The sequence below is a fragment of the Apium graveolens genome, chromosome 4, assembly GCF_009905375.1.
Source record: "Apium graveolens cultivar Ventura chromosome 4, ASM990537v1, whole genome shotgun sequence".
Taxonomy (NCBI): Eukaryota; Viridiplantae; Streptophyta; class Magnoliopsida; order Apiales; family Apiaceae; genus Apium; species Apium graveolens.
In genome coordinates, this window is record NC_133650.1 from 170,051,568 (window position 1) to 170,073,629 (window position 22,062).

At 35.7% G+C, this 22,062-nt stretch overlaps 1 protein-coding gene across 2 annotated transcripts; it reads right to left on the bottom strand.

Annotated features, from left to right (window-relative positions):
• Positions 1 to 5,156: 5,156 nt before the first annotated feature.
• LOC141720430 (uncharacterized) lies at positions 5,157 to 21,677 on the bottom strand. Of its 2 annotated transcripts, XM_074522837.1 has the most exons (5): positions 21,214 to 21,677; positions 19,330 to 21,101; positions 17,998 to 18,212; positions 8,537 to 8,760; positions 5,157 to 7,209 (listed from the first exon to the last, which is right to left on the bottom strand). In XM_074522837.1, the coding sequence occupies exons 2-5, from the start codon at positions 21,083 to 21,085 to the stop codon at positions 6,420 to 6,422; spliced, it is 2,985 nt and encodes a 994-aa protein (XP_074378938.1). In that variant the 5' UTR covers positions 21,086 to 21,101; positions 21,214 to 21,677; the 3' UTR covers positions 5,157 to 6,419. The 2 variants fall into 2 exon arrangements, with proteins under 2 accessions (XP_074378938.1, XP_074378937.1); XM_074522836.1 differs by having other exon boundaries at positions 19,330 to 21,677.
• Positions 21,678 to 22,062: the final 385 nt, after the last annotated feature.

The following is a 22,062-nucleotide window of genomic DNA, read 5'->3' on the forward strand; positions in this document are numbered from 1 at the left end:
TTAAAGCTCTCCAAAGAAAAATTTTAACCTTGCCCGGAATCTGTAATTTCCATAGACCCCTCCAGAGTTTAGTATCCTCATTTTCAACCCAGTTACCATGAATTCTTTGTAGCAGCTTATATGCACTTCTCACCGTATATTGTCCATTCTGTTCAAAAAGCCAATATCTAGTGTCTGCATATTGGTTTCTGCATAACACTATGTTTTTGATTGCCTCCCTGTCTCGGTCATCAAAAAGATCATTGATAATGTCCCCATCCCATTCTCTACTATTCGTTTTGAACAAGCTATGTACTGTTGCCTCTCGTAGAGCAATATGTTGTGAAGTGATAAACGGATTTTCCAGGTCTGCAAGCCATGGCTGATTAATAATCGGTATACTGCGGCCATCCCCTATCCTCCATCTAGCACCTCTCTTGAGAAGTGTCTGAGCCTCCAAAATGCTTCTCCAAACATAACTAGGATTGCGTCCCAGATTTGCGTCCAGAAAATTACTTTGAGGATAGTATTTTGCTTTAAACACACGTCCAACAAGAGAGTTTTCAAAATTCAACATCCTCCATCCCTGTCTTCCCAACATAGCTAAATTAAAGTCTCTTATGCTTTTGAAGCCCATTCCCCCATTATATTTGTGCGAGCACACCTTATCCCAGCTGCGCCAATGGATGCCTTTGCTTTGTTTCGAAGAGCGCCACCAATAGCTGCTTATCAGGCTCTCAATCTCCTGGAACACTTTCATTGGCAACAAAAAAACACTCATGGTATAAGTAGGAATGGATTGCAGAACCATCTTGATTAACACTTTTTTCCCTCCACCTGAAAACCATTTACCATCCCATCCTTGAATTCGAGCCCGAATCTTGTCCTTCAAACTGCCAAAGACAGCCGCTTTATTACGTCCAATTGTACTAGGAAGTCCCAGATATGAGCTGCTATCATTTGCCATTCGCAACTCCAGAACATTAAGCACACTACCTTTGATCTCAGTCTTCGTATTTTTGCTGAAGAAAACCGATGATTTTTCCAAATTCACCTTCTGTCCAGCAGCATCCTCAAAAATCTTTAACAACTCAAGAACACGTCTAGCCTCGTCCACTGTTGCCTTACAATAAATATAACTGTCATCCGCAAAAAGCATATGCGAGATAACAGGAGCTCCTTTTGCCACCTTACAGCCATGCAACCATTTTTCCTTTTCATACTTACGAATTAAACTGGAGAGACCCTCAGCACAAAGAATGAAAAGATAAGGGGAGAGTGGATCCCCTTGTCTGATTCCTCGAGAAGGCACCACTTGACCAAAAACCTCTCCTCCATGTGTTATAGAATACCTAACCGAAGTAACACATTCCATCACCATTGCTACCCATTTAACACAAAAACCCATACGTTTCATAATAGCCTCCAAAAACTCCCACTCCATCCTGTCATATGCCTTGCTCAAGTCCAATTTTAACGCCATGAATCATGTTTTACCCTGCTGCTTTCTCTTAAGGTAATGGAGAACCTCAAAAGAGATCAAAACATTGTCAGAAATCAATCTGCCCTTCATAAACGCACTTTGATTTTCAGAGATAACCAAAGGGAGGAGCGTTTTTAGACGGTTAGCCATGACCTTGCCAATAATTTTGTAAAGCACATTGCATAAGGCAATAGGACACAAATCCCTCATCCCCTCTGGGCTCTTCTTTTTAGGGATAAGAACCAGGATCGTATCATTCAAACTAGTTGGCATCTTTCCTTCTCTGAAAAAGATATTAACTAATTTCGTAACATCTTTCCCTACAATAGGCCAGCATTTTTGGTAAAAACCCGGAGTGTATCCATCCTTCCCAGGTGCCTTATCCGGATCCATGCTAAAAAGAGCATCTTTAACTTCTTTTTGAGATACTGTCTCTACTAACATTTTGTTCTGAATCTCTGTGATGCTAGGTTGAATCTCTCTGATCACCTCCTCACAGTTCGTTCCCATTGTCGAGAAAATATTCTGGAAATAATTCTCCATGAGCTCATGCAATCCATTTTCCTTATCCCTCCACATCCCAGAATCATCTTTCAGCTGCTTAACCAAATTATTCTTCCTACGCTTTGATGCAGCGTTATGAAAGTATTTTGTGTTTCGGTCTCCACATTGCAACCAAAGCTGCTTCGATCTTTGCCTCCAGTATACTTCCTTTTGGTGGTAAATCTCCGTTAGCTTTCGTTTGGTCTCCTTGTAGCGACTGATTGAAACATCATCCCTTCTATGCTTTAGTCTTCTAAGCACCTCCTTATAAGAGTTGATCCTTCTTCGAAAGTTACCAGTAATTGATCTCCCCCACTCATCCAACACAATTGTACACTTTTCCAACTTCTCATGAATAGAACTCGAAGATCCCATATCCCAATTTTCTTTAACCAGCTCTATACATTTCGAGTCTGTCAACCAGGCATTTTCAAAGCGAAAACGCCGCATATAGTTATAGTGCTGCACTTCTACAGGTTGCATAAATATGGGACTATGGTCCGAAAGCGAAATTTCCAAATTAAAAAGCTGGGCTGATTGAAACGCGTTCCACCAACTTGAATTAACCATTGCTCTGTCCAGTCTGATTTCAGTCCAATTTGGCGCACCCCTGCTTTTCTCCCACGTAAATTGGTGGCCAATTAACTCCAAATCTGTGAGATCACAGTCAGTCACGGCTTTGTTGAAGCCTTCCAGTAAGAAATTTGGATACGGCCTACCTCCCCTCTTCTCTCCATTGTGAAGAATATTATTGAAGTCCCCTATGACACACCAGGGTAACGTTGAAGCTTCATTTAAATTTCTTAAAAGCGCCCAAGTATTGTGACGAAGGCTACGATTTGGTTCTCCATAAATACCAGTCAGCCGCCATTCAATCATATTATGAAGTTTAACCACAGCGTCAATATGGTTAACCGAATAACTTAGCATCTGTACAGACTCCTTATATCTCCACATTAAGATTGTTCCCCCACTTAAACCTCTAGCTTCCACACAGAAACATCCTTCGTACTCTAACTGCATAGCTAACCTTTCCATACTAACTTTATTTGATCGAGTTTCACACAGAAAAACAAGGTCGGGTTTCTTCTGATAAACAATATCTTTAAGGAATTGAATAGTCTGTGGGTTCCCAAGCCCACAGCAATTCCAACTCAGTGTGCTCATAATCCTTGGCGGGCCTGGAGTCCAGGACCCGCCCCATACAAGTTTTTTGGCAGCCCATCATTTTCAAAGTCTGGCCCATCTTTATTAATATTATCTTCCCCGCCAATATCTGTCCTTCTCCTTTTTGGATCAACTATCATTAATTCCTCACTTGATTCCTGATTTTCCTCCGTTTGCATAACAACCTTATCCTTCCCCACAGCTGCATTATCCTCAATCTGCATAGATTTTGGTACATTAGAATTTTCACCTTTTCCCTCTCCATCATTATTCCCTGAATTACCGCCATTTAATACGCCATTTTCCATAATCTTCTCCCTTGATGTTCGCTTACCGTTATCCCTGCCACCATCCTCCTGCATTTCTGAATCTGCAGTGTTTTCCGGTTGCTTCATCAGAATTGGTTCCTGTCTCAGCCATTTTGATCCTACGTTTAGAGCTGCACGTCTTGGTGCTGCACATAACCATGGTCCATACAGTTTCTCCATAATTTCTCCTTCCTGCTCAAACAGCTTGGGACAGAATCGTTCAGAGTGCCCAATTATTCTACAAATGAAACAGAATGTCGGAGCATGCTTGTATTTGAAGTTCACCCAGACCCATTCTCCACCTTTTTTCTTCAGTTTCATTTTTCTGCGAAGTGGTATCTCAATGTTTATACGAACACGAACTCTACAGTACTCCTTCCATGCCCCAGAGAAATTATTGACATCATTCTGAACAAAACTTCCAATGTAATTTCCAATATCCTTAATGACTCTCTCAGATCTAAATCCTGCCTGCAAATCATGGACCTGTACCCAAATGTCAACATGGTTTAATTGAATGGATAAAGGATTTACTCCCGCTTGCAATCTTTCAAAGACTAGTAATGCTCTATTAAACGTCCAGGGGCTCCCCTCCATAACTCTTTTAACATCCAGTTCATGATTAAATTGGAATAAGTAACGATTTGGTCCCAATTCCTTCACATACAATCCTTTGCCCGGCCTCCACAGTCCTGCCAACGTATTTTGCATGGCATTGAAATCCATCGGGACATCCACTAGAAGACGACCAACCAGACTCCATCTCGTATCTAAACTTTCTGTTTCCTCAATCTCCTCCTCATACTCAACCCCATTGTTCTCTTCATCATTCATGTTCATCGCTGCATATTTATCCTCAATCTCTTTCATGTACTTTGATTGCTGATCCATAATGTTGATGATATTATCTTGATAAGACGAAGGACAAAGACAGAATACAAAGACTATAAACTCATGTCAAAAGACAAGACCTTTTAGAAAATTTAGTTTATAGTTTCGTTTGCATGTTAAAACGGAGATTCATATTTGATTTTTCGAATTTCTTTTCTTCTTTTTTTCTACCAAAAATACTAAATAATGTTATGTTTCTTAGTTTAACGCTTTATTCTAAGGTATATTTTATTCGTATTTTTATTCATATTTACAAATATTTTAATATTTTTAAAATCCAAATTGAGAATTGTGAACCCTAAAATATTAAAAACAATTAATAATTACAGTAGGGTTTAGGGCCTAAACCCTATGCTCTAGGGTTTAGGATCTACCCTAAATATGTTAAAAATTATTAAATTAGGGCCCACTTTTTAATATTTTTTGGTTTACTCTTCAAAACACAATATTATCTAGCATTTTGATTAAAAAGTTTATAAAATAAATTAAAAAAGACAAGGTTTGTAAACTCACTCTTAACTTCCGTTTTCATTAAAAAAAAGACAAACACTAAAATACCGACATTGTTTTTGAATCCCAAAAACAATTTTTCAAACTACGTTTTCAATGTTTAAAAAGTAAAAGAAAATGAAAAGCGTAAGACACATTAGCGTTTTTGGTTAAATTATATAACGGAATCTTATACTCCGTTTTTGAGTGACATTTATGGCCAACTTTTACTAAAGTCTTAATGGACCATTCTCTTCCAAATAGTGATATTTGGGGTCTTTTTTCAATTAAACTTCTATGCTTCATCAACATTCCGATTTTCTATGTGAACAATTTATCAACAAATCATTCACCAAACGAACAAATGAAATAATTATTGAGCTTCTGTATAGAAACCTACCCAAGGGTTGGACCAACTCAAGTATTTAATAAACGGGTTTTATATCAAATTGCCCACCGAATTTGCTAAAATAAATCAATTCGCTACTCAATCTCCACGGCGACTCATTTTAACCACTAAAATACTATTATATATCACTCCGTTAGATTTTTTAATTTTTTTTAACAGAAGTGTTGTGTTTGCCGTGTATGTCTTTGATTATTATGATTTATTAGCAAATTTGAGTCTCCCACTCTCATATGTATATCTGTTTAATTGGTCCTAAAATAATTGTTATCTTCACGAGTAAAATAAAAGCAGGGGTGATATGCAATTGCAGTATTAATTTGAGTAAAATATAACAGAGAGATGAAAAGAATATGTCATTTCAATTAGGATTCTCTTTGTTTATCTCAATTGTATGTGTCCGACAATTTAACAAAAATATACTACTACAAATTTTTAAAATTAACATTTTTCGATTAAAAAAATTAAAAAATCTAACGAAATGATATATACTACTCCCTCCGTCCCTTCCAATTGTTTACATTTCTGAGAAAGTGTCCGGCACGCATTTTAAGGTGCATAAAAAGTGTAATTATGTAACTTATTTTTACAACTTTCTTTTTCTGAATAAAAGTTGAATATTTTTATTTTTATTCAGAAAAATAAAATTGTAAAAAAAAATTACAGAACTATACTTTATATGCACCTTAAAATGCGTGTCGGCCACTCTCTAAAAAATGTAAACAATTGAAAGGGACGGAGGGAGTAATATTATAGTAATTTAAATGAGTCGTCGTGGAAATTGAGTAGCTACTTGATATATTTTAACGAGTCTGGTGGTCAATTTGATATAAAACCCTTTAATAAATGATCCCCGCTACTATCTAGTCATCAATTTGCAACACTAAACTTCACAAGCCCTCCAGCTTTTATAATCTACAACTTCGCATATTTGCTAACTTTGAGTTCTTCAGAAGTCCTTATGTCATGTGCAAACCTTTGTTTTCGATACTCCACAACTTCAGTCTACAGATTTTATTTTTTTAACTGTAAATTTTTGATTTCCACTATCCTCTGTTAATAATTCAAGTTAAGTCATCCTACAAACCGGCTAAATGTCCAGATCCAGGTTGTTATGTCAAGTACTCACCTTGCTGTACCGTTATAACTACCCTTAAGGGCCCTCTCTGCTAATCTGCAGCCTTACCTGCTCATGAGCTTTCAAAGCTTCTGACGAAAAACTCTCAAGAGCCTTGAATATAGGAAGCAAACCCCCTTGTAAACTACAAGAAGCTGCATCATGCATTAACTTTAAAGCATCACTGTGCCGTATTCTCTCTTCATCCATTCTCTTTCTCATTAAATCCAAATCCACTTTGAGGTCATCACGCCGTGAAACTCCACTGTCTGAACCAACAATAGTTTTTGCCGACATTGCATCTTGGTTTTGCCCCAGCTTCCCAGTCTTACTATGAAGGGCTTTCATCCGCTTGTCATAATCTTTCGAAAGAAACTCTGCTTTGAGCCCGTGACGTTGCTCTTCATCTTGCCTCTCCCACAGATGATGCAAATTTGAAGCAAAATGCTGCATCGAATTGGCAACCCCTTCTTCCTTCATTATTTCCATTGCTTGGTGCCAATCATGGCATATTACATATACTGGAGGGGCTCCGATTCGTCCTGGAGAGAAGGGTACAATTCCATCAGGTGTTACTTCTGGTTCATGATCGAGGCATCGAAAAAGCCATCCATTTAAGGACTCAACATAAGATTTTTGGGCTCTAATCCAATCATTGAAGTAAGAGCACCATATGCGGAGCTCCTTTTCAAGTTCAAGGGTGGCCTGCAACCTCGGACCTCTTTGTAATCCACTGTTCGACTTAAAACTTCGAGTTTTACTTTCCATAATAGCTTGAAACTGCTTTTGGTGACACTTGAGCATGAACTTCCACATTCTAATAAACCTGCAAGTTATCAGATATTTCTTCAACATAGAGGTGCCACCAATCTATGAAAATGCAAAAAAAATATTCAATACTCCCTCCATCACATTTTAGTTGTCACATTTCCTTTTATAGAAGTCAAATTGACCATTTTTTGACCAAAGATTAAACATTATTCTTATATTATTTCAAAAAATTGAAAATTATATATTAAAGTAGATTAAATCTACTTTCCGGTGATATAATTTTTTTATATTGTTCAGTTATAAATTATTAATAAACTTCGGTCAAACTTAAGTCAATTTGACCGGTACAAATTCAAATGTGACAATTAAAATGGGATGGAGGGAGTAATTAGTTATATTCTATATATTTAAAACTCACATGCATAGTTGCTTATCATAAATCATAGATAATATTTATGTTAGATAATATAGAAACTTATTTTTTCAAATCAACCATAAGTATAACATTACTGTGTAGATAAGAAAAGAAATTCACTTAATAGGCAGAAGCCTATGCTAGCTTTCTTCTATAAATAAATCATCGAAGAGAGTGAAATGTTTTATCGACTGAAATAGCATCATAAAATCCTAAACTGTAACTGTACTTGTTATTGAAAAGGCAATAATACATAGTTTTTCTTTCCTTTAATTCTCCTGCCATATATACTTCACCAACCCTAACACCCTTGGGCCCGCCTTCATACAAAAGTATATTCTTTTAAACACAAATTATGTAACAATAACACTTAAAATAAAATCTTTCAAATCAACTATAAAATTTTGTTTTTTAAAGAAAAAGAGACAAACCAGAGAAACTGTTAAACAGTCCAAATTCTAAACTAACAGCCAGCAATTAGATTATGAGAGCAACTCCAACAAGGGATGCAAAAGGGTGCCAAAGTCATATGGCATGACATGGTTTGGCACTCTTGCTAGCACTATATTGTAGTTGCAAGGGTGCCAAAGGGAAGCCAGTGAGGTGGATAGGGGTGCCAACTTAAGTTGACATCCAAAAGTAGGGTGACAACTTGTTTTGTGGGATCAATAATGAATAAAATATTAGTTTTCTAATAGTACATATTAATATTTGTATTAGACAATTTCTTGGCATCTTTTATGGGGGTGCCAACCATTGGAGTGTTTTCTAAAAAATGGATGCCATAAAATGATGTGCAAGAGAGAGAACATAAAAATATTATTTGTATTTGATGTGGCAAAGTTGGCATCCCGTCACGTCAAGGGTGCCAACCACCGGAGTTATTTTAACACCTCCACATCAAAGGTACAGGTAGCATTATGTTCACGTAATATTTATCATCATAATAAAAATTCAGTACTCATACCCATGAATCAATTTAGTGATCCGGGGTTGCAACTCATCATCCCTCAGTTTATGAATCCTGTTTGATATAGCCTCGATACCTCTCATGCATACATTAAGCTTTGTCAGTAATTTTCTAGTAGATGCCCGAGTCGCATCAATTTTAGTAGACTCAGCTCCCATGTCATTCAAAGCTTTCTGCTTCTTGCATAACTTCTCGTAGATAAGTCGTAACCTTTCTTCACCCTATATTCAAAGAAAGAATTAGATGACACCGTAAGAATAAAATCTTAATTGAAACTGAAATGGGACAGTAGAATTAAACACATATTAAAAGCAACCAAAAATTAACATGATATGTCGAAGCAAAGTGAAATCAAAAAGGACTTTCAAAGAACATTGATAAATTTAAGCAAAGTGGAAGCAGCATCATTGCTAACGAAAGATGACGAAGAATAAAGATTACATATAACAATATAGTAGAATACATAACATTATGGTTGTACTTTTAACATATATTGAAAGTCTAGATTCAGGTTTCTATATGCCAAAAAAAAATATCCAAGTATCTAAAGTCATCTACCTATAACTTAAATTGCTCAAAGTCATCGATGAATGCATCACAAATAATAATGAATAAAATTGGAGACCTTGATGTAGCTTCTTCGAGAACCTTTCAATTAAACCCATATTTACTGCAAATTTGAAATAGATATTCATTTTCTTCTAATTATATAATTTACTAAAAATGAAGTATCTCCGGATTATATTCGAGTTCTTCAACAGTATATCTTTGATAAGAAGTGATTTTGTTAACTACTAAGAACAGGATGGTTAACTTCTATGGATGCATTGCAGATCATATCTAGAATCAAACATTCTATGTTAGATTAAGAAAAGCCAAACTGATACAGGTCAAGGAACTAGAAGATTAACTTGTATTTTTATTTTGTGATTAATATAAAGCTTACTTATATTAGACAGATATGTGTATTACTACGCATTTTCTAATATTCAAGTACATGGTAATGATAATTTTGTTAGAAATCTGGATATTCATAGTTTCTTGTTACCCAAAAAGGTTTTACTCCAATATAGGGATATACCTTTAATATTTTAAGAGATTACTAAATTAAATTGTTGAGATTCCTTTTTTATTTATATAGGATGATATTTATTCTGTTGAAATAATACTTTCTGAGATCCCTGTCACAGTCTATCTAATACTTGTTACATTCTTGTTTAAGTTGAGTTGTATCCTCGGTGTAAACATATAGGCTGTATCATATGCCTTCCAATTTCTCCTATTAGTTTGTTAAACGATAACAAATTCCTAGAGGATAACTCAACTCATAAAAAAGAAAAAGATATAGTATGAAAGACTAAATAAGTAGTAGAAAGTTCCGGATCATATTTAACAGGATCATATTTAACATTTTTCAGATTCAAACAACAAAAATAACTACAAGATAGACGTTCCTCTAGACTAAATATATGAATACATTAATCCTATCTTGATTTATCTAAGCTCTCTAGACATAACACAATAAAGTTTGAGCTTGAGTTCACTTGTCTTCAACCCTAAGTTCACCTTCCTTCAAGGATTCTAACAGTTCTTTACATAAACACGATCCCTTTCTGTTAAGTCACTAACTGATTGAGCTCTAACTGACTTCAGCATATACGATCCCTTTCTGTTAAGTCACTAACTGGTTGAGCTTTAACCGACTTCAGCATATGCGATCCCTTTCTGTTAAGTCACTAACTGGTTGAGCTCTAACTGACTTCCTTCATTTGACTGTACCTCTTGATGTTCTTTAGGCATTAAGCTTGAATCGGATCAACAACTTGGTGTAGCAAATCCAGTAGTCCTTAAGTGATTTTCCGTTCATACAAGATACTTGACAGAATACTCTGATAGAGATTTAGGATCAAGGTTGCAACCTTGAATAGTGCTAGACTTGAAGAACTTTACTTGATAAGGAAGATGAACAACTTGTGGACTGCCCTACTAGCAAATTCTTTAAGTTTTTCACTAAGTACTACATTAAGTTCAGAGGTCTTGCATACCTTATTAAGAAGAATCCAAAACTCAGGTAGTGTACGATTCTCAAAGAAATGAAGTAATAAATTGAATGATCCTTCAGTTTGGCATAGACAAGATAATCATCTCATCTCTGACTCTATCAAACACAGCTACAATCCCCGAGATTTCAATTTTCAGTGCATTCATGTGGAGAAGGTTGTCTGGATTAGAATTTCTAAACTTGTCAAAAAAACGAAATAAATCCCGATCATGTTATTACCCATATGAGGAAGACCAATCATTCTCCTAACCACATCTCACCAACCTTTAGCTCTCTTCTCCTTTTTGAACTTTGATATTATGGAGACGTTGTTCAGCATTTTTTACCTTCTGAATTTCGTGTTTCTTCGTAATCACTTGTGAGATCTTCTGTAGTTCATCTTCTTTTCTTTTTAACTCCGTCTGCTGCTTCTTCAGCTCCTCAAATTCAGGGTCTTGAGAAATTTTGTCTTCCCAGTCTCCCAAATCATCTTAGTTAAACCAGGTTGCTCTTCAAGAGCAGCAAATGCATCATGTTCTCCACTGTAGTAGACTTCTTTTGACACGACTGATTTAACTCTTCTATCCTGATAACCACTTGATCGCCTTGTATCACTATTATCTTTTTCTCCTCCTTGCCTCTCCCCCTTAGTTGAGGGATCCTGTACAAATTTAGAATTGCCACATGTGTAGGATCTCCACTACCTCTGGCCCCTGGACCACCACCTCCAGTACCTTCAAATACTGCTAGTTGCTCAGCATTGGAGAATTAGAGTTTTTGATCATGAAATATAAGTGCATAATTCCTTCATTAAGATGATCCAACCATATTCAAACAATTGATTGTCATCAACAGTTCTTTGAAGAGAGTCCACTCTAACACTAATGGTAGCGACGTTCTTGACATGTTCTGAAATAAAAGTATGAGAATCTATTAAATTTACAATGTCTGAAGTCTTTCGGACAAGATTTGTATGCAAATTCTGAATGTCATTCTTGAGCAGCGGCAGCTGATTATCGACAAAGGTGGAAAAAGAAGACCGTTCAACCACTTGTTCTTTGAATAGTTGATTTTCAGCCTAGCTTTTTGAGAGTTGATCCTTAAGATATTCTATTTGATCTAATAAATGCTGCAATATTTGTGTTGGTGTGTGCACTCACCTGAAGTGCTCTCATAAGTGTTTCACTCACCTCACATGCACCTCACATGCATGTGTTTCACTCGTTTGCCTCGTATCACTCAACATTATTTCTCTTGAAGCTCCTTGTTGTTGGGTACCTGAAGAAAAAATCACCCTACCCTCTTCAACAGATGTCAGTAGTGCAATGGGAATTCGCAAGTCCCTATCCATAGTCAAGTCTATTGAATCATTTTAAATTGAAGTCTAAATTGCTTCAGTGATAGACTGACTAAGTTACCTTCCATTTTCTCTAGATAAATGTGCGAGTGGAAAATTCCTTAAGGCTGTATTTGGATGGGGGGTTGGGAGGGAGTGGGTTGGGACGAGTTCAAGAGAACCATGTTTGGGAAAGTTTGTCAAAGTAGGGGTTGGGTTTTGTGAGGGTTCATCAAGGGTTGAAAGGGGTTAATTTGCAATACAAAAATTAAACTTTTTTTTGGGGTATTGGCAGTTTACTTTTTTTTATTCATCCTCTCTCTCTCACTCTCTCTCTCTTTCTCACTCTCTCTCTATTAAAGTTTATTCATTTTTTTTCTTTTTGAATTTTTTTTATTTTTTTAAAAATATTTTAAAATTTGTAGATAAATTTAAAAACATTCATTAATTTTTCAATATATAATTTATACATGATAAAAACCAACCTTACTTCAACCCCAAACCAAACATGTCAAGGGTTCAACCCCTACTCACTCCGCACCTACATCCAAATGAGGTAAGGGTTCAACCCAGCCTAACCCAACCCCTCCCTCCTCAACCCCCAATCCAAACAAGGCCTAAGGGAGGCAGAGATGTTCCCTCCGGGAGGGGAGGAAATGATTCTATTACAGGTGGCTAAGGATCAGATCCCCCCTGAAGCCTTGCTTTTCTACCGTATCGATGGTAGGCACCGTAACCAACCTTGTGTGCTCTCTAATCTCTATGTCCTGAGTATTATCTAATTGAATGTTTTTTCCTATTATGAGTAATGGGATTGTGCTGGACTAAATTATAGATTGCCATGGCCCTCTCAACTAGATGAATCTATTGAAATTCGCCAGAGGACCATGGTAATCTATGATGAGTCAACCACACTTCCATTACTCACAATGGGAGAAAACATTCAATTAGATGATACTCATGACACGGAGACAATGACACGGAAACATGAGAACACAAAGGGTTGGTTACATTGCCTACCATCGTTACAGTGGAAGAGCTGTCAAAGGCTTCAAAATGAATATTTGATTCTCAGCCACCTGTAAAGGAATCATTTTCTCCCATCGCGGAGGGAACTTCTCTGTCTTAAGGGATTTTCCACTCGCAGAATTATCTGGAAAAAGTGGAAGGCAACTTAGTCAGTCTATCACCGAAACAATTCAGACTTTTATTTCAATTGATTCAATAGACTTGACTAGGGATAAGGAATTATGAATTCACATTGCACCACCACTGACCTCTTTTAAAAAAGAGGGGGTGATTTTTTCTGCAGGTATCCAACAACAAGGAGTTCTGGAGAAATAATTTTGAGTGATGCGAGCAAACACCAAGTAAAACACATGCACGTGAGTTGTACAAAATACCTACGAGAGCAATTAAGGTGAGTGCACACACTGACACAAACACTGCATCATTATAAGATAAAATTGAATCTCTAAAGGATCAACTCTCAAAAAGCCAAGCTGAAAATCAATTATTTAAATCACAAGTGGTTGAACGGTCTTCTTCTTCAAGCTCTGTAAATAATCAGCTGGCATTGCTCAAGGATGACATTTAGAATTTGCAGACAAATCTTGTCCCAAAGATCAACTCCATTAACTCCATTAAGGAATCTCAGCTTTAAGGAGCTTCAGACAACATCCTGACAATTTGAACTTAATAGATTCTCATACTCATACTCTTATTTATGAAAATGTCAAGAACGTGGCTGCCATGCCATAAGTGCTAAAGTGGACTCTTTTAAAAGAACTATTGATGACAAACAATTATTTGATGAAGCAAGGTTTGCAAGATGGGAAAGATGGATGGATCATCTTATTGAAAGAATGAGTCACTCATATTTCATGATCAAGAACTCCTCTTATTCTTCCAATGCTGAGCAACTAGCATTCTTTGAAGGAACTAGAGGTGGTGGTCCAGGGGCTGGGGCTGGAGGTAGTGGAGATCCAACTCCTCGATGTAGCAATTCTAAATATGTAGAGGATCCATCAATTAAGGGTGGGAGACAAGGAGTAGCAGAAAAAGATACTGTTGATTCAAGAGGGGCAAGCGGTTATAAGGATAGAAAATGTAAATCAATCATGTCAGATAAAGTCTATTACATCGGAGAACATCTCCGATGATGATTTTGACGCTCCTAAAGAGCAACCTAGTTTAACTAGAGCTGAAGCAAAAGATGATTTTGGACACTGGGAAGCCAAAATTTCTCTAGACCCTGAATTTGAGAATAAACTCAAAAAGCAACATGCAGAGTTGAAAAGAAAAGAAGATGAACTTTGAAAGATCTCACAAGTGATTACGAAGAAGGCATAACATGTTGAAAAACGTCTCTGTAATAACAAGTTTAAAAAAGGAGAAGAGGGCTAAAAATTGGTCAGAAGTGGGATGTGGCTAGTAGATTGAACTAAATGGTCTTCCTCAGATGGGTCCTAAAAATGATCGGGATTTTCTTCGTCTATTTGACAAGTTTAGAAATTCTAATCCAGAGAATATCCTTGGAAATTGAAATCTCAAGGACTGTAATTGGGTTTGATAGAGTCGAACATGAGATAAATATCATTGTCTACTGCCAAAGTCAAGGATCATTCAATGTATCACTTCAATTTTTTGAGAATCGTACATTGTCTGAGCTTTGGATTCTTCTTAATAAGGTATGCAGAACCTCTCAACTTAACGAAAAACTTAAAGAGTTTGATTGTAGGGTCAGTCCACAAGTTGTAGTCCACAAGTTGTACATCTGACCTATCAAATAACGTTCTACAATTCTAGCACTATTCAGAGTTGCAATCTTGATCCTAAATCTCTATCAGAGGATACTATTGCCAAGTATCTTGTATGATCTGAAAATCACTTAAGTTGCTACACCGGAAAAAATTGAAGTTGCTGATCTGATTCTGTCTTAGCCGAAAGAACATCAAGAGGTATAGTTAAATGAGAATAAGTTAAAGTCAGTTAGAGCTCAACCAGTTAGTGACTAACTTAATAAAAAGGGATCGTGCCTATGACAAAGAACTGTTAAAATACTTGAAGGAAACTGAAGAAGGTGAACTTGGGGTTGAAGACAAGTAAACTCAAGCTCAAAATTTATTGTAATATGTTTAGAGAGCTTAGATATATCAAGATAGGATCAATGTATTCACATGTTTAGTCCACAGTCTACAGTCTTCTTGAAGAATTGATACACATGAAGAAGTTCATTTAATTGATCAAGTCTCGGTGAAGTAATCAAGGAAGCTGAATTTCTTAAGTGACGGAGATATAGAACAAGGAAAAAGGATTAAAATTGAAAAGAACCACCGCCTTAAAGTCAAGACATAAAGAACCGTCATTGAAGTTGGCCACTCATGAACCAGTCAATGAACCAGTCAGTACATCAAGTGTCAACATTCATTTAGAAAAATTTCTTCATTGTCTTTGGTGGTTTTCACAAATGGAATTGTTGTGAAGAAGTTATTTTAGTTCTCCTCTAATTAATTTAAATCAATTAATTGATTTATGATATTGGTTAAAAGATAATCGAAATGAACTCGCAAGACTATTCAGAGAGTCTTATTGATATTCTTTATAGCCGTAAGGATAGTCTTGCCGATAGTCATGGCAAGTCGATGATAGTCTTCGCGGAAGTCTTTGCAAGTTAAGAGGATAGTCTTTTCAATTGTTTTATAGGTGGCTGTTATACAGGCCAACTAAAAAAATAAAAAATAAAAGAGACAACAGACAGAGAGAAGAGAAGTGATCGAACAGGAAAGTTAAAAGCTCTTATCATATTCTTCTCCCGCCTTTAACTGCCAAGCTCAAGAATTATTTTCTAGCATTTCTTGTAACATTCAAACCACTAGAAATTCATTGCTTGTACTTGTGAATTCACAATCTAGCGGATCAAAATCCCTAGTTCTAATAATAAAATGTTTAGCGTTTGATCTTTTTATTACAAAAATAAATAAGTTCATATCGAATTTATTCTAGATTTGTTCTAATTAGTTTGCTACTAGCATAGTTCTTTCTCTTTACCAAATCAGTTCCCGAATTCGCCGAAACCGTCAGCCTGCTACAGAAGTTGGAGTGGAGTTTTTTAAAAAATTAAAACATAGATGCAATGTTGGTCTTGGGGACAGAGACACGACCACACACTCACTCCATTAAATTACAATAAACATGCCATCACACTCACTCCATTAAATTACAATAAACATGCCATGGTCAAACGAAAAAATATATTGACCGTTTAACAATAGAAATTTAATATATATTAGCACTGATACCCTTCATTGATGATGCGGAGCAAAAGATAATTAGAATGACTACAACTAAAAAGCAGCATTTATTGGTCTACTCTATATATCAATTGTATTGATCTTCAGGTATATAGTTCATTATAAAAAACATCAAAAGAATAAGCATAAATACGGATCTTAAAGTCCTTGTAAAAATAACCCCTATTGTGAATAGTTTAGTATAGACATTTTCCTACTTCTCTGGCACAATTATTATCTTTCTCCCATGTACTCAAAGTTATACATTGAATAGAAGTTAAATTTTATATTCAATTTCTACTACGCAATCTATTTTACTTAAGCGTTCTTGTTCAACTTATATCGTGATCGTTTCAATGATGTTTGGCTAAAATACCTTTCTAGGAGGCAGATGGATGCAGCTGGGTAAATAGCATAAATTTTGTTTTAATTACTATCTTCAATATCTGATCTTTTTTTATTATTTACATATGAACCACACAAGAACAATTGGGTGTTGATATTGAGTTAGATCCATACAAATTTGAGATTTAATTTAATCTGTAAGAGTTTATACAAAATTATTTTTATGACATTTAATTTCCGTTTAATTTATTCCAAATACTTATGAGTTTGATAGCTAGTAAAAAAATATATATTATACAAAACACCATGATTTTCATATAGAGACACAATTTTTTATCACTAATTACTTTTAAGTGCTAATTTGTTTTTGTTGGTTTTACGGGCCTCATTAATTGGTTTTGACAATTGGACCATACTAGGTCTAATCAATACATCAATAATTATGTCATTAGGGTTATTTTTGACCTATATCAATGGCGAATTAAAAACTTAATTCACGTCATTCGTGGTTCGACCAGTATTTCCCTTTGTACTCGCTTAAACCTGTGCCCTTGTGATTACTTTATTACAGATGGATCATTTCCTCCAAATTTCCCTAAAAAGAAAACTCAAAGACCCTTTCATACTCGATGTAAAAACTTTGGAACTTGTTGAACTTATTAAACAATCTAATCCTTATGGTTCAGGCTATTATGCATTTTTTTATGCATATATGATGAGACTGGAAAGGAACGGATAAGGATGATGATGATGAGAAAGCTAAGATGCATGAAGTAAAACCAAAAAATGATATATAGGGAAAAGTCTTCTAATCCTTTTAAGCCAAATCTTGTCCCCGAGAAATATTAACTGAATATAACACGTGCATGGCTGCATATTTATATTTTTCATGGAAATGATTGGCACCCCAATATTAATATAAAATAACTATAAAATAACTGATAAATGCATGTGGTAACCACACCTCTGCTATCTAGGCAATTAATTATTTACCTCACATATTAGGAATATTCTAGAATTTAGATATCTATGATAGTAGACTAGTAGTTATCTTTTAGAGTTTCACATTATAATTAGGATATATTTTTTTTCTTATTAATTTTTATTTACGTGGGTTCCAATTCCTCTCTAAGGAGATGGGAACCTAGTTATCATCTTATTTTACACAATTTTTAAATACGAATTATCATAACTATACATGTGCAGTGTGTAAGAATTGTCTCTTAACAGAGATTTATTCGAAAAGGTTTTAAATATATAACCCCAAGCCTTACTCTGCATTGCTTCAATCATGGAAATAGGCTATCTATTTGATGAATCATACAGACCAACATCTACTCCCATACTGATATATATATATATGTGTGTGTGTGACAATTTAACACCAGGCACATGCAATTCACCAAAATGTTATCTATGGATAAAAAAATAGCTTCTTACATACCTTGACTTCCTTATATAGCTTTTTTTCCCATGCATAAAGCTCTTCCAATATAGATGAGATGTTCCCATATTCAACAGTTGTGTCTGATCCAGAACTCTCATTGTAGGACTTTGCAAGTTTCACTGTCCTCAGATCCACATTTACTGAAGTCCTTGATCTAGCATGTGGAGATGCCAACAAGGTTTCTTTACGGCGCATTATTCTGGACAACGCCACTATGTAAAGAAGTAGCTCCAGTCAGTAGCAAGATAATTAGAAAAGCTGAGTAATAAGATTATAGAATTATATCCATCAATTAACAAAAATCAATCAACTTTCTGGTATATTAAAGGTAGATATGTTTACCAATTTTACTAATAAATCTGACTAACCTCTAAGAATTGTTGGAACATCTAAAATTCAACAGGTCCACCATTATTAATATTTCACAAAAATTAAGATTTCAAGTTGTAGAAACTAGAACAACACCATACTTCAAAGAAAAAACAATGAATTTAAGAACATATAACACATGAACACATCTTAAGACATGAACGCGTCTTTTTGATCAACAAAGCTTGTTATTCAGGTTCAAGTTTTTTAATTAATCAAAGAGCGGAATAACTCCAATAAACATCATAGGAAATTTAGACTATAAGAAAAGACTTTGAACAAGTAAAGTCTGATACAATGATATACTTTTGGACATTTCTGTACAGGGAAACAAAGAACATTGCACAAGACAGTAGAGTTCGCTGTATACAACTAAAGGGTTGCAAGAAGAGTTTTATGAACTGATATAAAATAGCAGATATAGTTCTGTATAGCTAGTCGTGAATAAAACCTGCACACATAAACATTGGCTTTAAATACCCCTTCTATTCGAAGTACTCGTCCAATTACAGGCTCACTAAAGCAGTTTCGCATCCAGCAGCGTTTATGTTCAACCAGCCTAGCCTATAGTTATCCCTTCTGTTTCTTCACAACTACATCAATTTTCCCAACATTTTATAAGATTAAAACATATCTTGCATCCCAAGAAATATAGTTCAGTTCCCTAATATTATGTACTCTACTCGACACAAGGAACATGCAAATGTAAAATGAGTAAACGATGTTTAAAATTCAACAATAAGTTAGCAAAGCATACCCAGTAATTCACGATAAAAACAGCTACCAATCACCAAACTCTCGGTATAGTTTCTATTCTATTAAATCTTGTTGAACAAATTTCAATATGATATAATATGTGAATGCAATATGAGAAAGAGATGTTTGACCAATTCTAATCACAGCTCAGCCATGTATATCAAGATTCCAGACAAAGAAAATGAAATAAAGTTAAAAAAATACCTTTAAATACAGTTAACTTGGGTATATATGGTAGCTTCCCAACCTCCAGCATCAAAGAGACCTCTTTCCCGTGACTAGATGCCATCTCAAATTCATTCTTAATGTCCTCGACAACCTCCTGGATATCTCGATTGCCATGAGTAGATAATGCTGTAAAGCTACTTATCTTTGATGTATCAACGTCTTGAAGTGAAGCCTCTTCTACCTCGAAACTCACCTCCTTCTGCACATAACTATTTTCTGAGCTCATTGTCAAAATCGTATCGGGGCTGCTATTTTCATCTTTTTTAAAACCTGAAAGTGTTGCCTCATTATTTTGTGATAGTCCTGCTCTTGAAGTGCGCTCACTGTGTAATGACGGAATTCCTTCGGTACCTCTTTCATTGTATGGCATTGCCCTTGAAGCTTCGGTACGATGAGATGCCATTGTCCTCGGACTACCCTCACTACCATGTGATTGATCAGCCCTTGAACTGTTCTCACCCTTTTCTGGCGGTACCGCTCTAGAAGTTCTCTCACCAAAATTTTTCTTTCTACTTTCATTTATATAACTTTGCTTGTGGATCTTTTTTATGACCTTGGTCTCTGTTTCTTCCTCCAAATGAGGAATTCCCTCCTTTTCCCGTACTTCATTTGAATCTGGACTACTAGCAATAGATCCATACCCATACGCACTCCTGGCGTAATTACCCAGATAACCATTCTCTTGATATCCTTCAAATGGGTTAAGAAAATCCCATCCAGAACCACTTGGTGGAGGAGGTGGAGGTGGCTCAGCTGGACTGGTGCGTTTAATTGAAGGAGGCTTTTCTGCTTGGGAACTCATCGGAAACCCAAAAAATCCTCCAGTAGCATCAGGGTACCCTGCGTAAGAATTTGCATATGCGGATGGTTCTTCACCATGAATTACGGTACGAACAGAAGGCCCAGATCTTTTCATGTAATATGCATAAGAATTTGAATTTCCTCCATACTGACCCCAACCTGTTTGATAAGGTTGATCCTCTACATTCATTTCATAAGATTGATTTACAACATTGGTTTCATAAGGCTGATCAACTACATTCATTCTATAAGGCTGATCTACAACATTCATTCCATTAGGCCGATCGACTGTATTCATTCCATAAGGCCGATCGACTATATTCATTCCATAACCATATGGTTGCCAAGGTGACTGAGGGGGTGGATTCATATCTTCTGCATAACCATTCGGCTCCCAAGATGGATATCTATCAACTCCATAACCATTCACATTCTGAGCACTTGGACGAGGTGGGACAACATCTCTATCTGGACTATGATCATCTACATGAATATGACCAGAAGACAAACTCCATTCAGAATCAGAATCCGAAGATAAATGCAAATGTGAATCATGCAAATTACCACCACCATCGTCGTCTACCGAATGACCATGAGTAATCAAACCCCCCGGAGTCCACTTCGACCATCCCTTGCGATTACCACCGACATTCCTACTAGTAGCACTAAAGTTGTAGTTATCTTTCTCTTTTTTTCCTTCATCAGAAGGCAATGTAAGCACAGGTGAATCCAATGGCGACCCGCCAACTAAAAACTCCTCATCAACAAATCGACGAAGAGCCTCACCCACATGATTCAAAGAACTAAAATACAAAATATGTGCAGCGGAAAGAGAATACCTGTAATCAGCTGCAGCTCTAATCAGCTCTTTTCTCTCCTTACACCTTATCACCAAAGGCAAATCATCAACTTTAGACTGTCCACAACCCATATCAAACCCTAAACCCCTATTTTATCAAACCAAAAAAACACAAACAAAGCAATCATACCAGTATTCAACAACCCAAATCAAGCAATTGTAAACACACACAAATACATATGTATCTATCCAAAACTTACAGATGAGTGAAAATAAAACAAACCCAGATGAGAAAACAAGAAATAAATGATGGGTATGAAAGATAGAAAGATAAAGCAGTGGTTTAGGTGAAAAAAGATAGAGATTTGATAAGGTAATAAAGTGGGTAAATGGGGAAATTACTCGTTACCATCCATAAGAGGGACGGAAAGAAAGAAGAAAGTGAATCTGAGAGAGAATAATAATTTGTTTTGTTTCGGAGTGTTAATTATTAATATTATCAACATCTTGCGTGATAATAGAAATATAGTAGTAGCAAAATACAAATCAAGGGAGTTTGTATTTTTGTGGTAAGAAGAAGGAAACAATGTCATTACATGGAAGTTGTTCTTCATTATATATATATATATGTATGTATGTATGTATGCATGTACTTGTGTGTATGTATTGTCTGAATAAATCTGAAGTAGATCTCTCACGGAGGATGTAATGTATTTTCTGAGTAGATGTGCTGTAACCTGGAACTATGCCGGCAAATCCTGACATGACCAATAAAAACTGTACTCATTTAAACGCTTTTAATTTTTTATTTTTCTTCCAAAAACAAAATGATTTTTTTATTTAATTCTATATAAATGGTTATGCAAAACAAAAAAAAAACACAAATGTTCATAAATCAAACTCAAGTTTTGTTTATTTAATTTAGGTGAACTCTGCTCTATTCATTTATTAAAAAATTATATTTTTCGGAAAACAAATTATTTTCATTAAGTAAACAATCTTCAAGTTAAACTTTGCAGGTGCTCAACTCAAATTTGGGTCATTAAGTTAGGGATTAATTCAAGCTCATTAAACTCGACTAAAGCTTAGCTTGATAAAATTGTGTAATA

What these genes read in the sequence shown, in the direction of transcription:
- LOC141720430 (XM_074522837.1), bottom strand. Translation starts at nt 21,085, where the DNA reads ATGGGTTGTGGACAGTCTAAAGTTGATGATTTGCCTTTGGTGATAAGG. An exon ending in AGCTATATAAGGAAGTCAAG is followed by an intron (nt 8,761 to 17,997) that starts GTATGTAAGAAG and finishes CTTTGAATATAG; the next exon opens with GGTGAAGAAAGGTTACGACT. An exon ending in ATCACTAAATTGATTCATGG is followed by an intron (nt 7,210 to 8,536) that starts GTATGAGTACTG and finishes GATAACTTGCAG; the next exon opens with GTTTATTAGAATGTGGAAGT.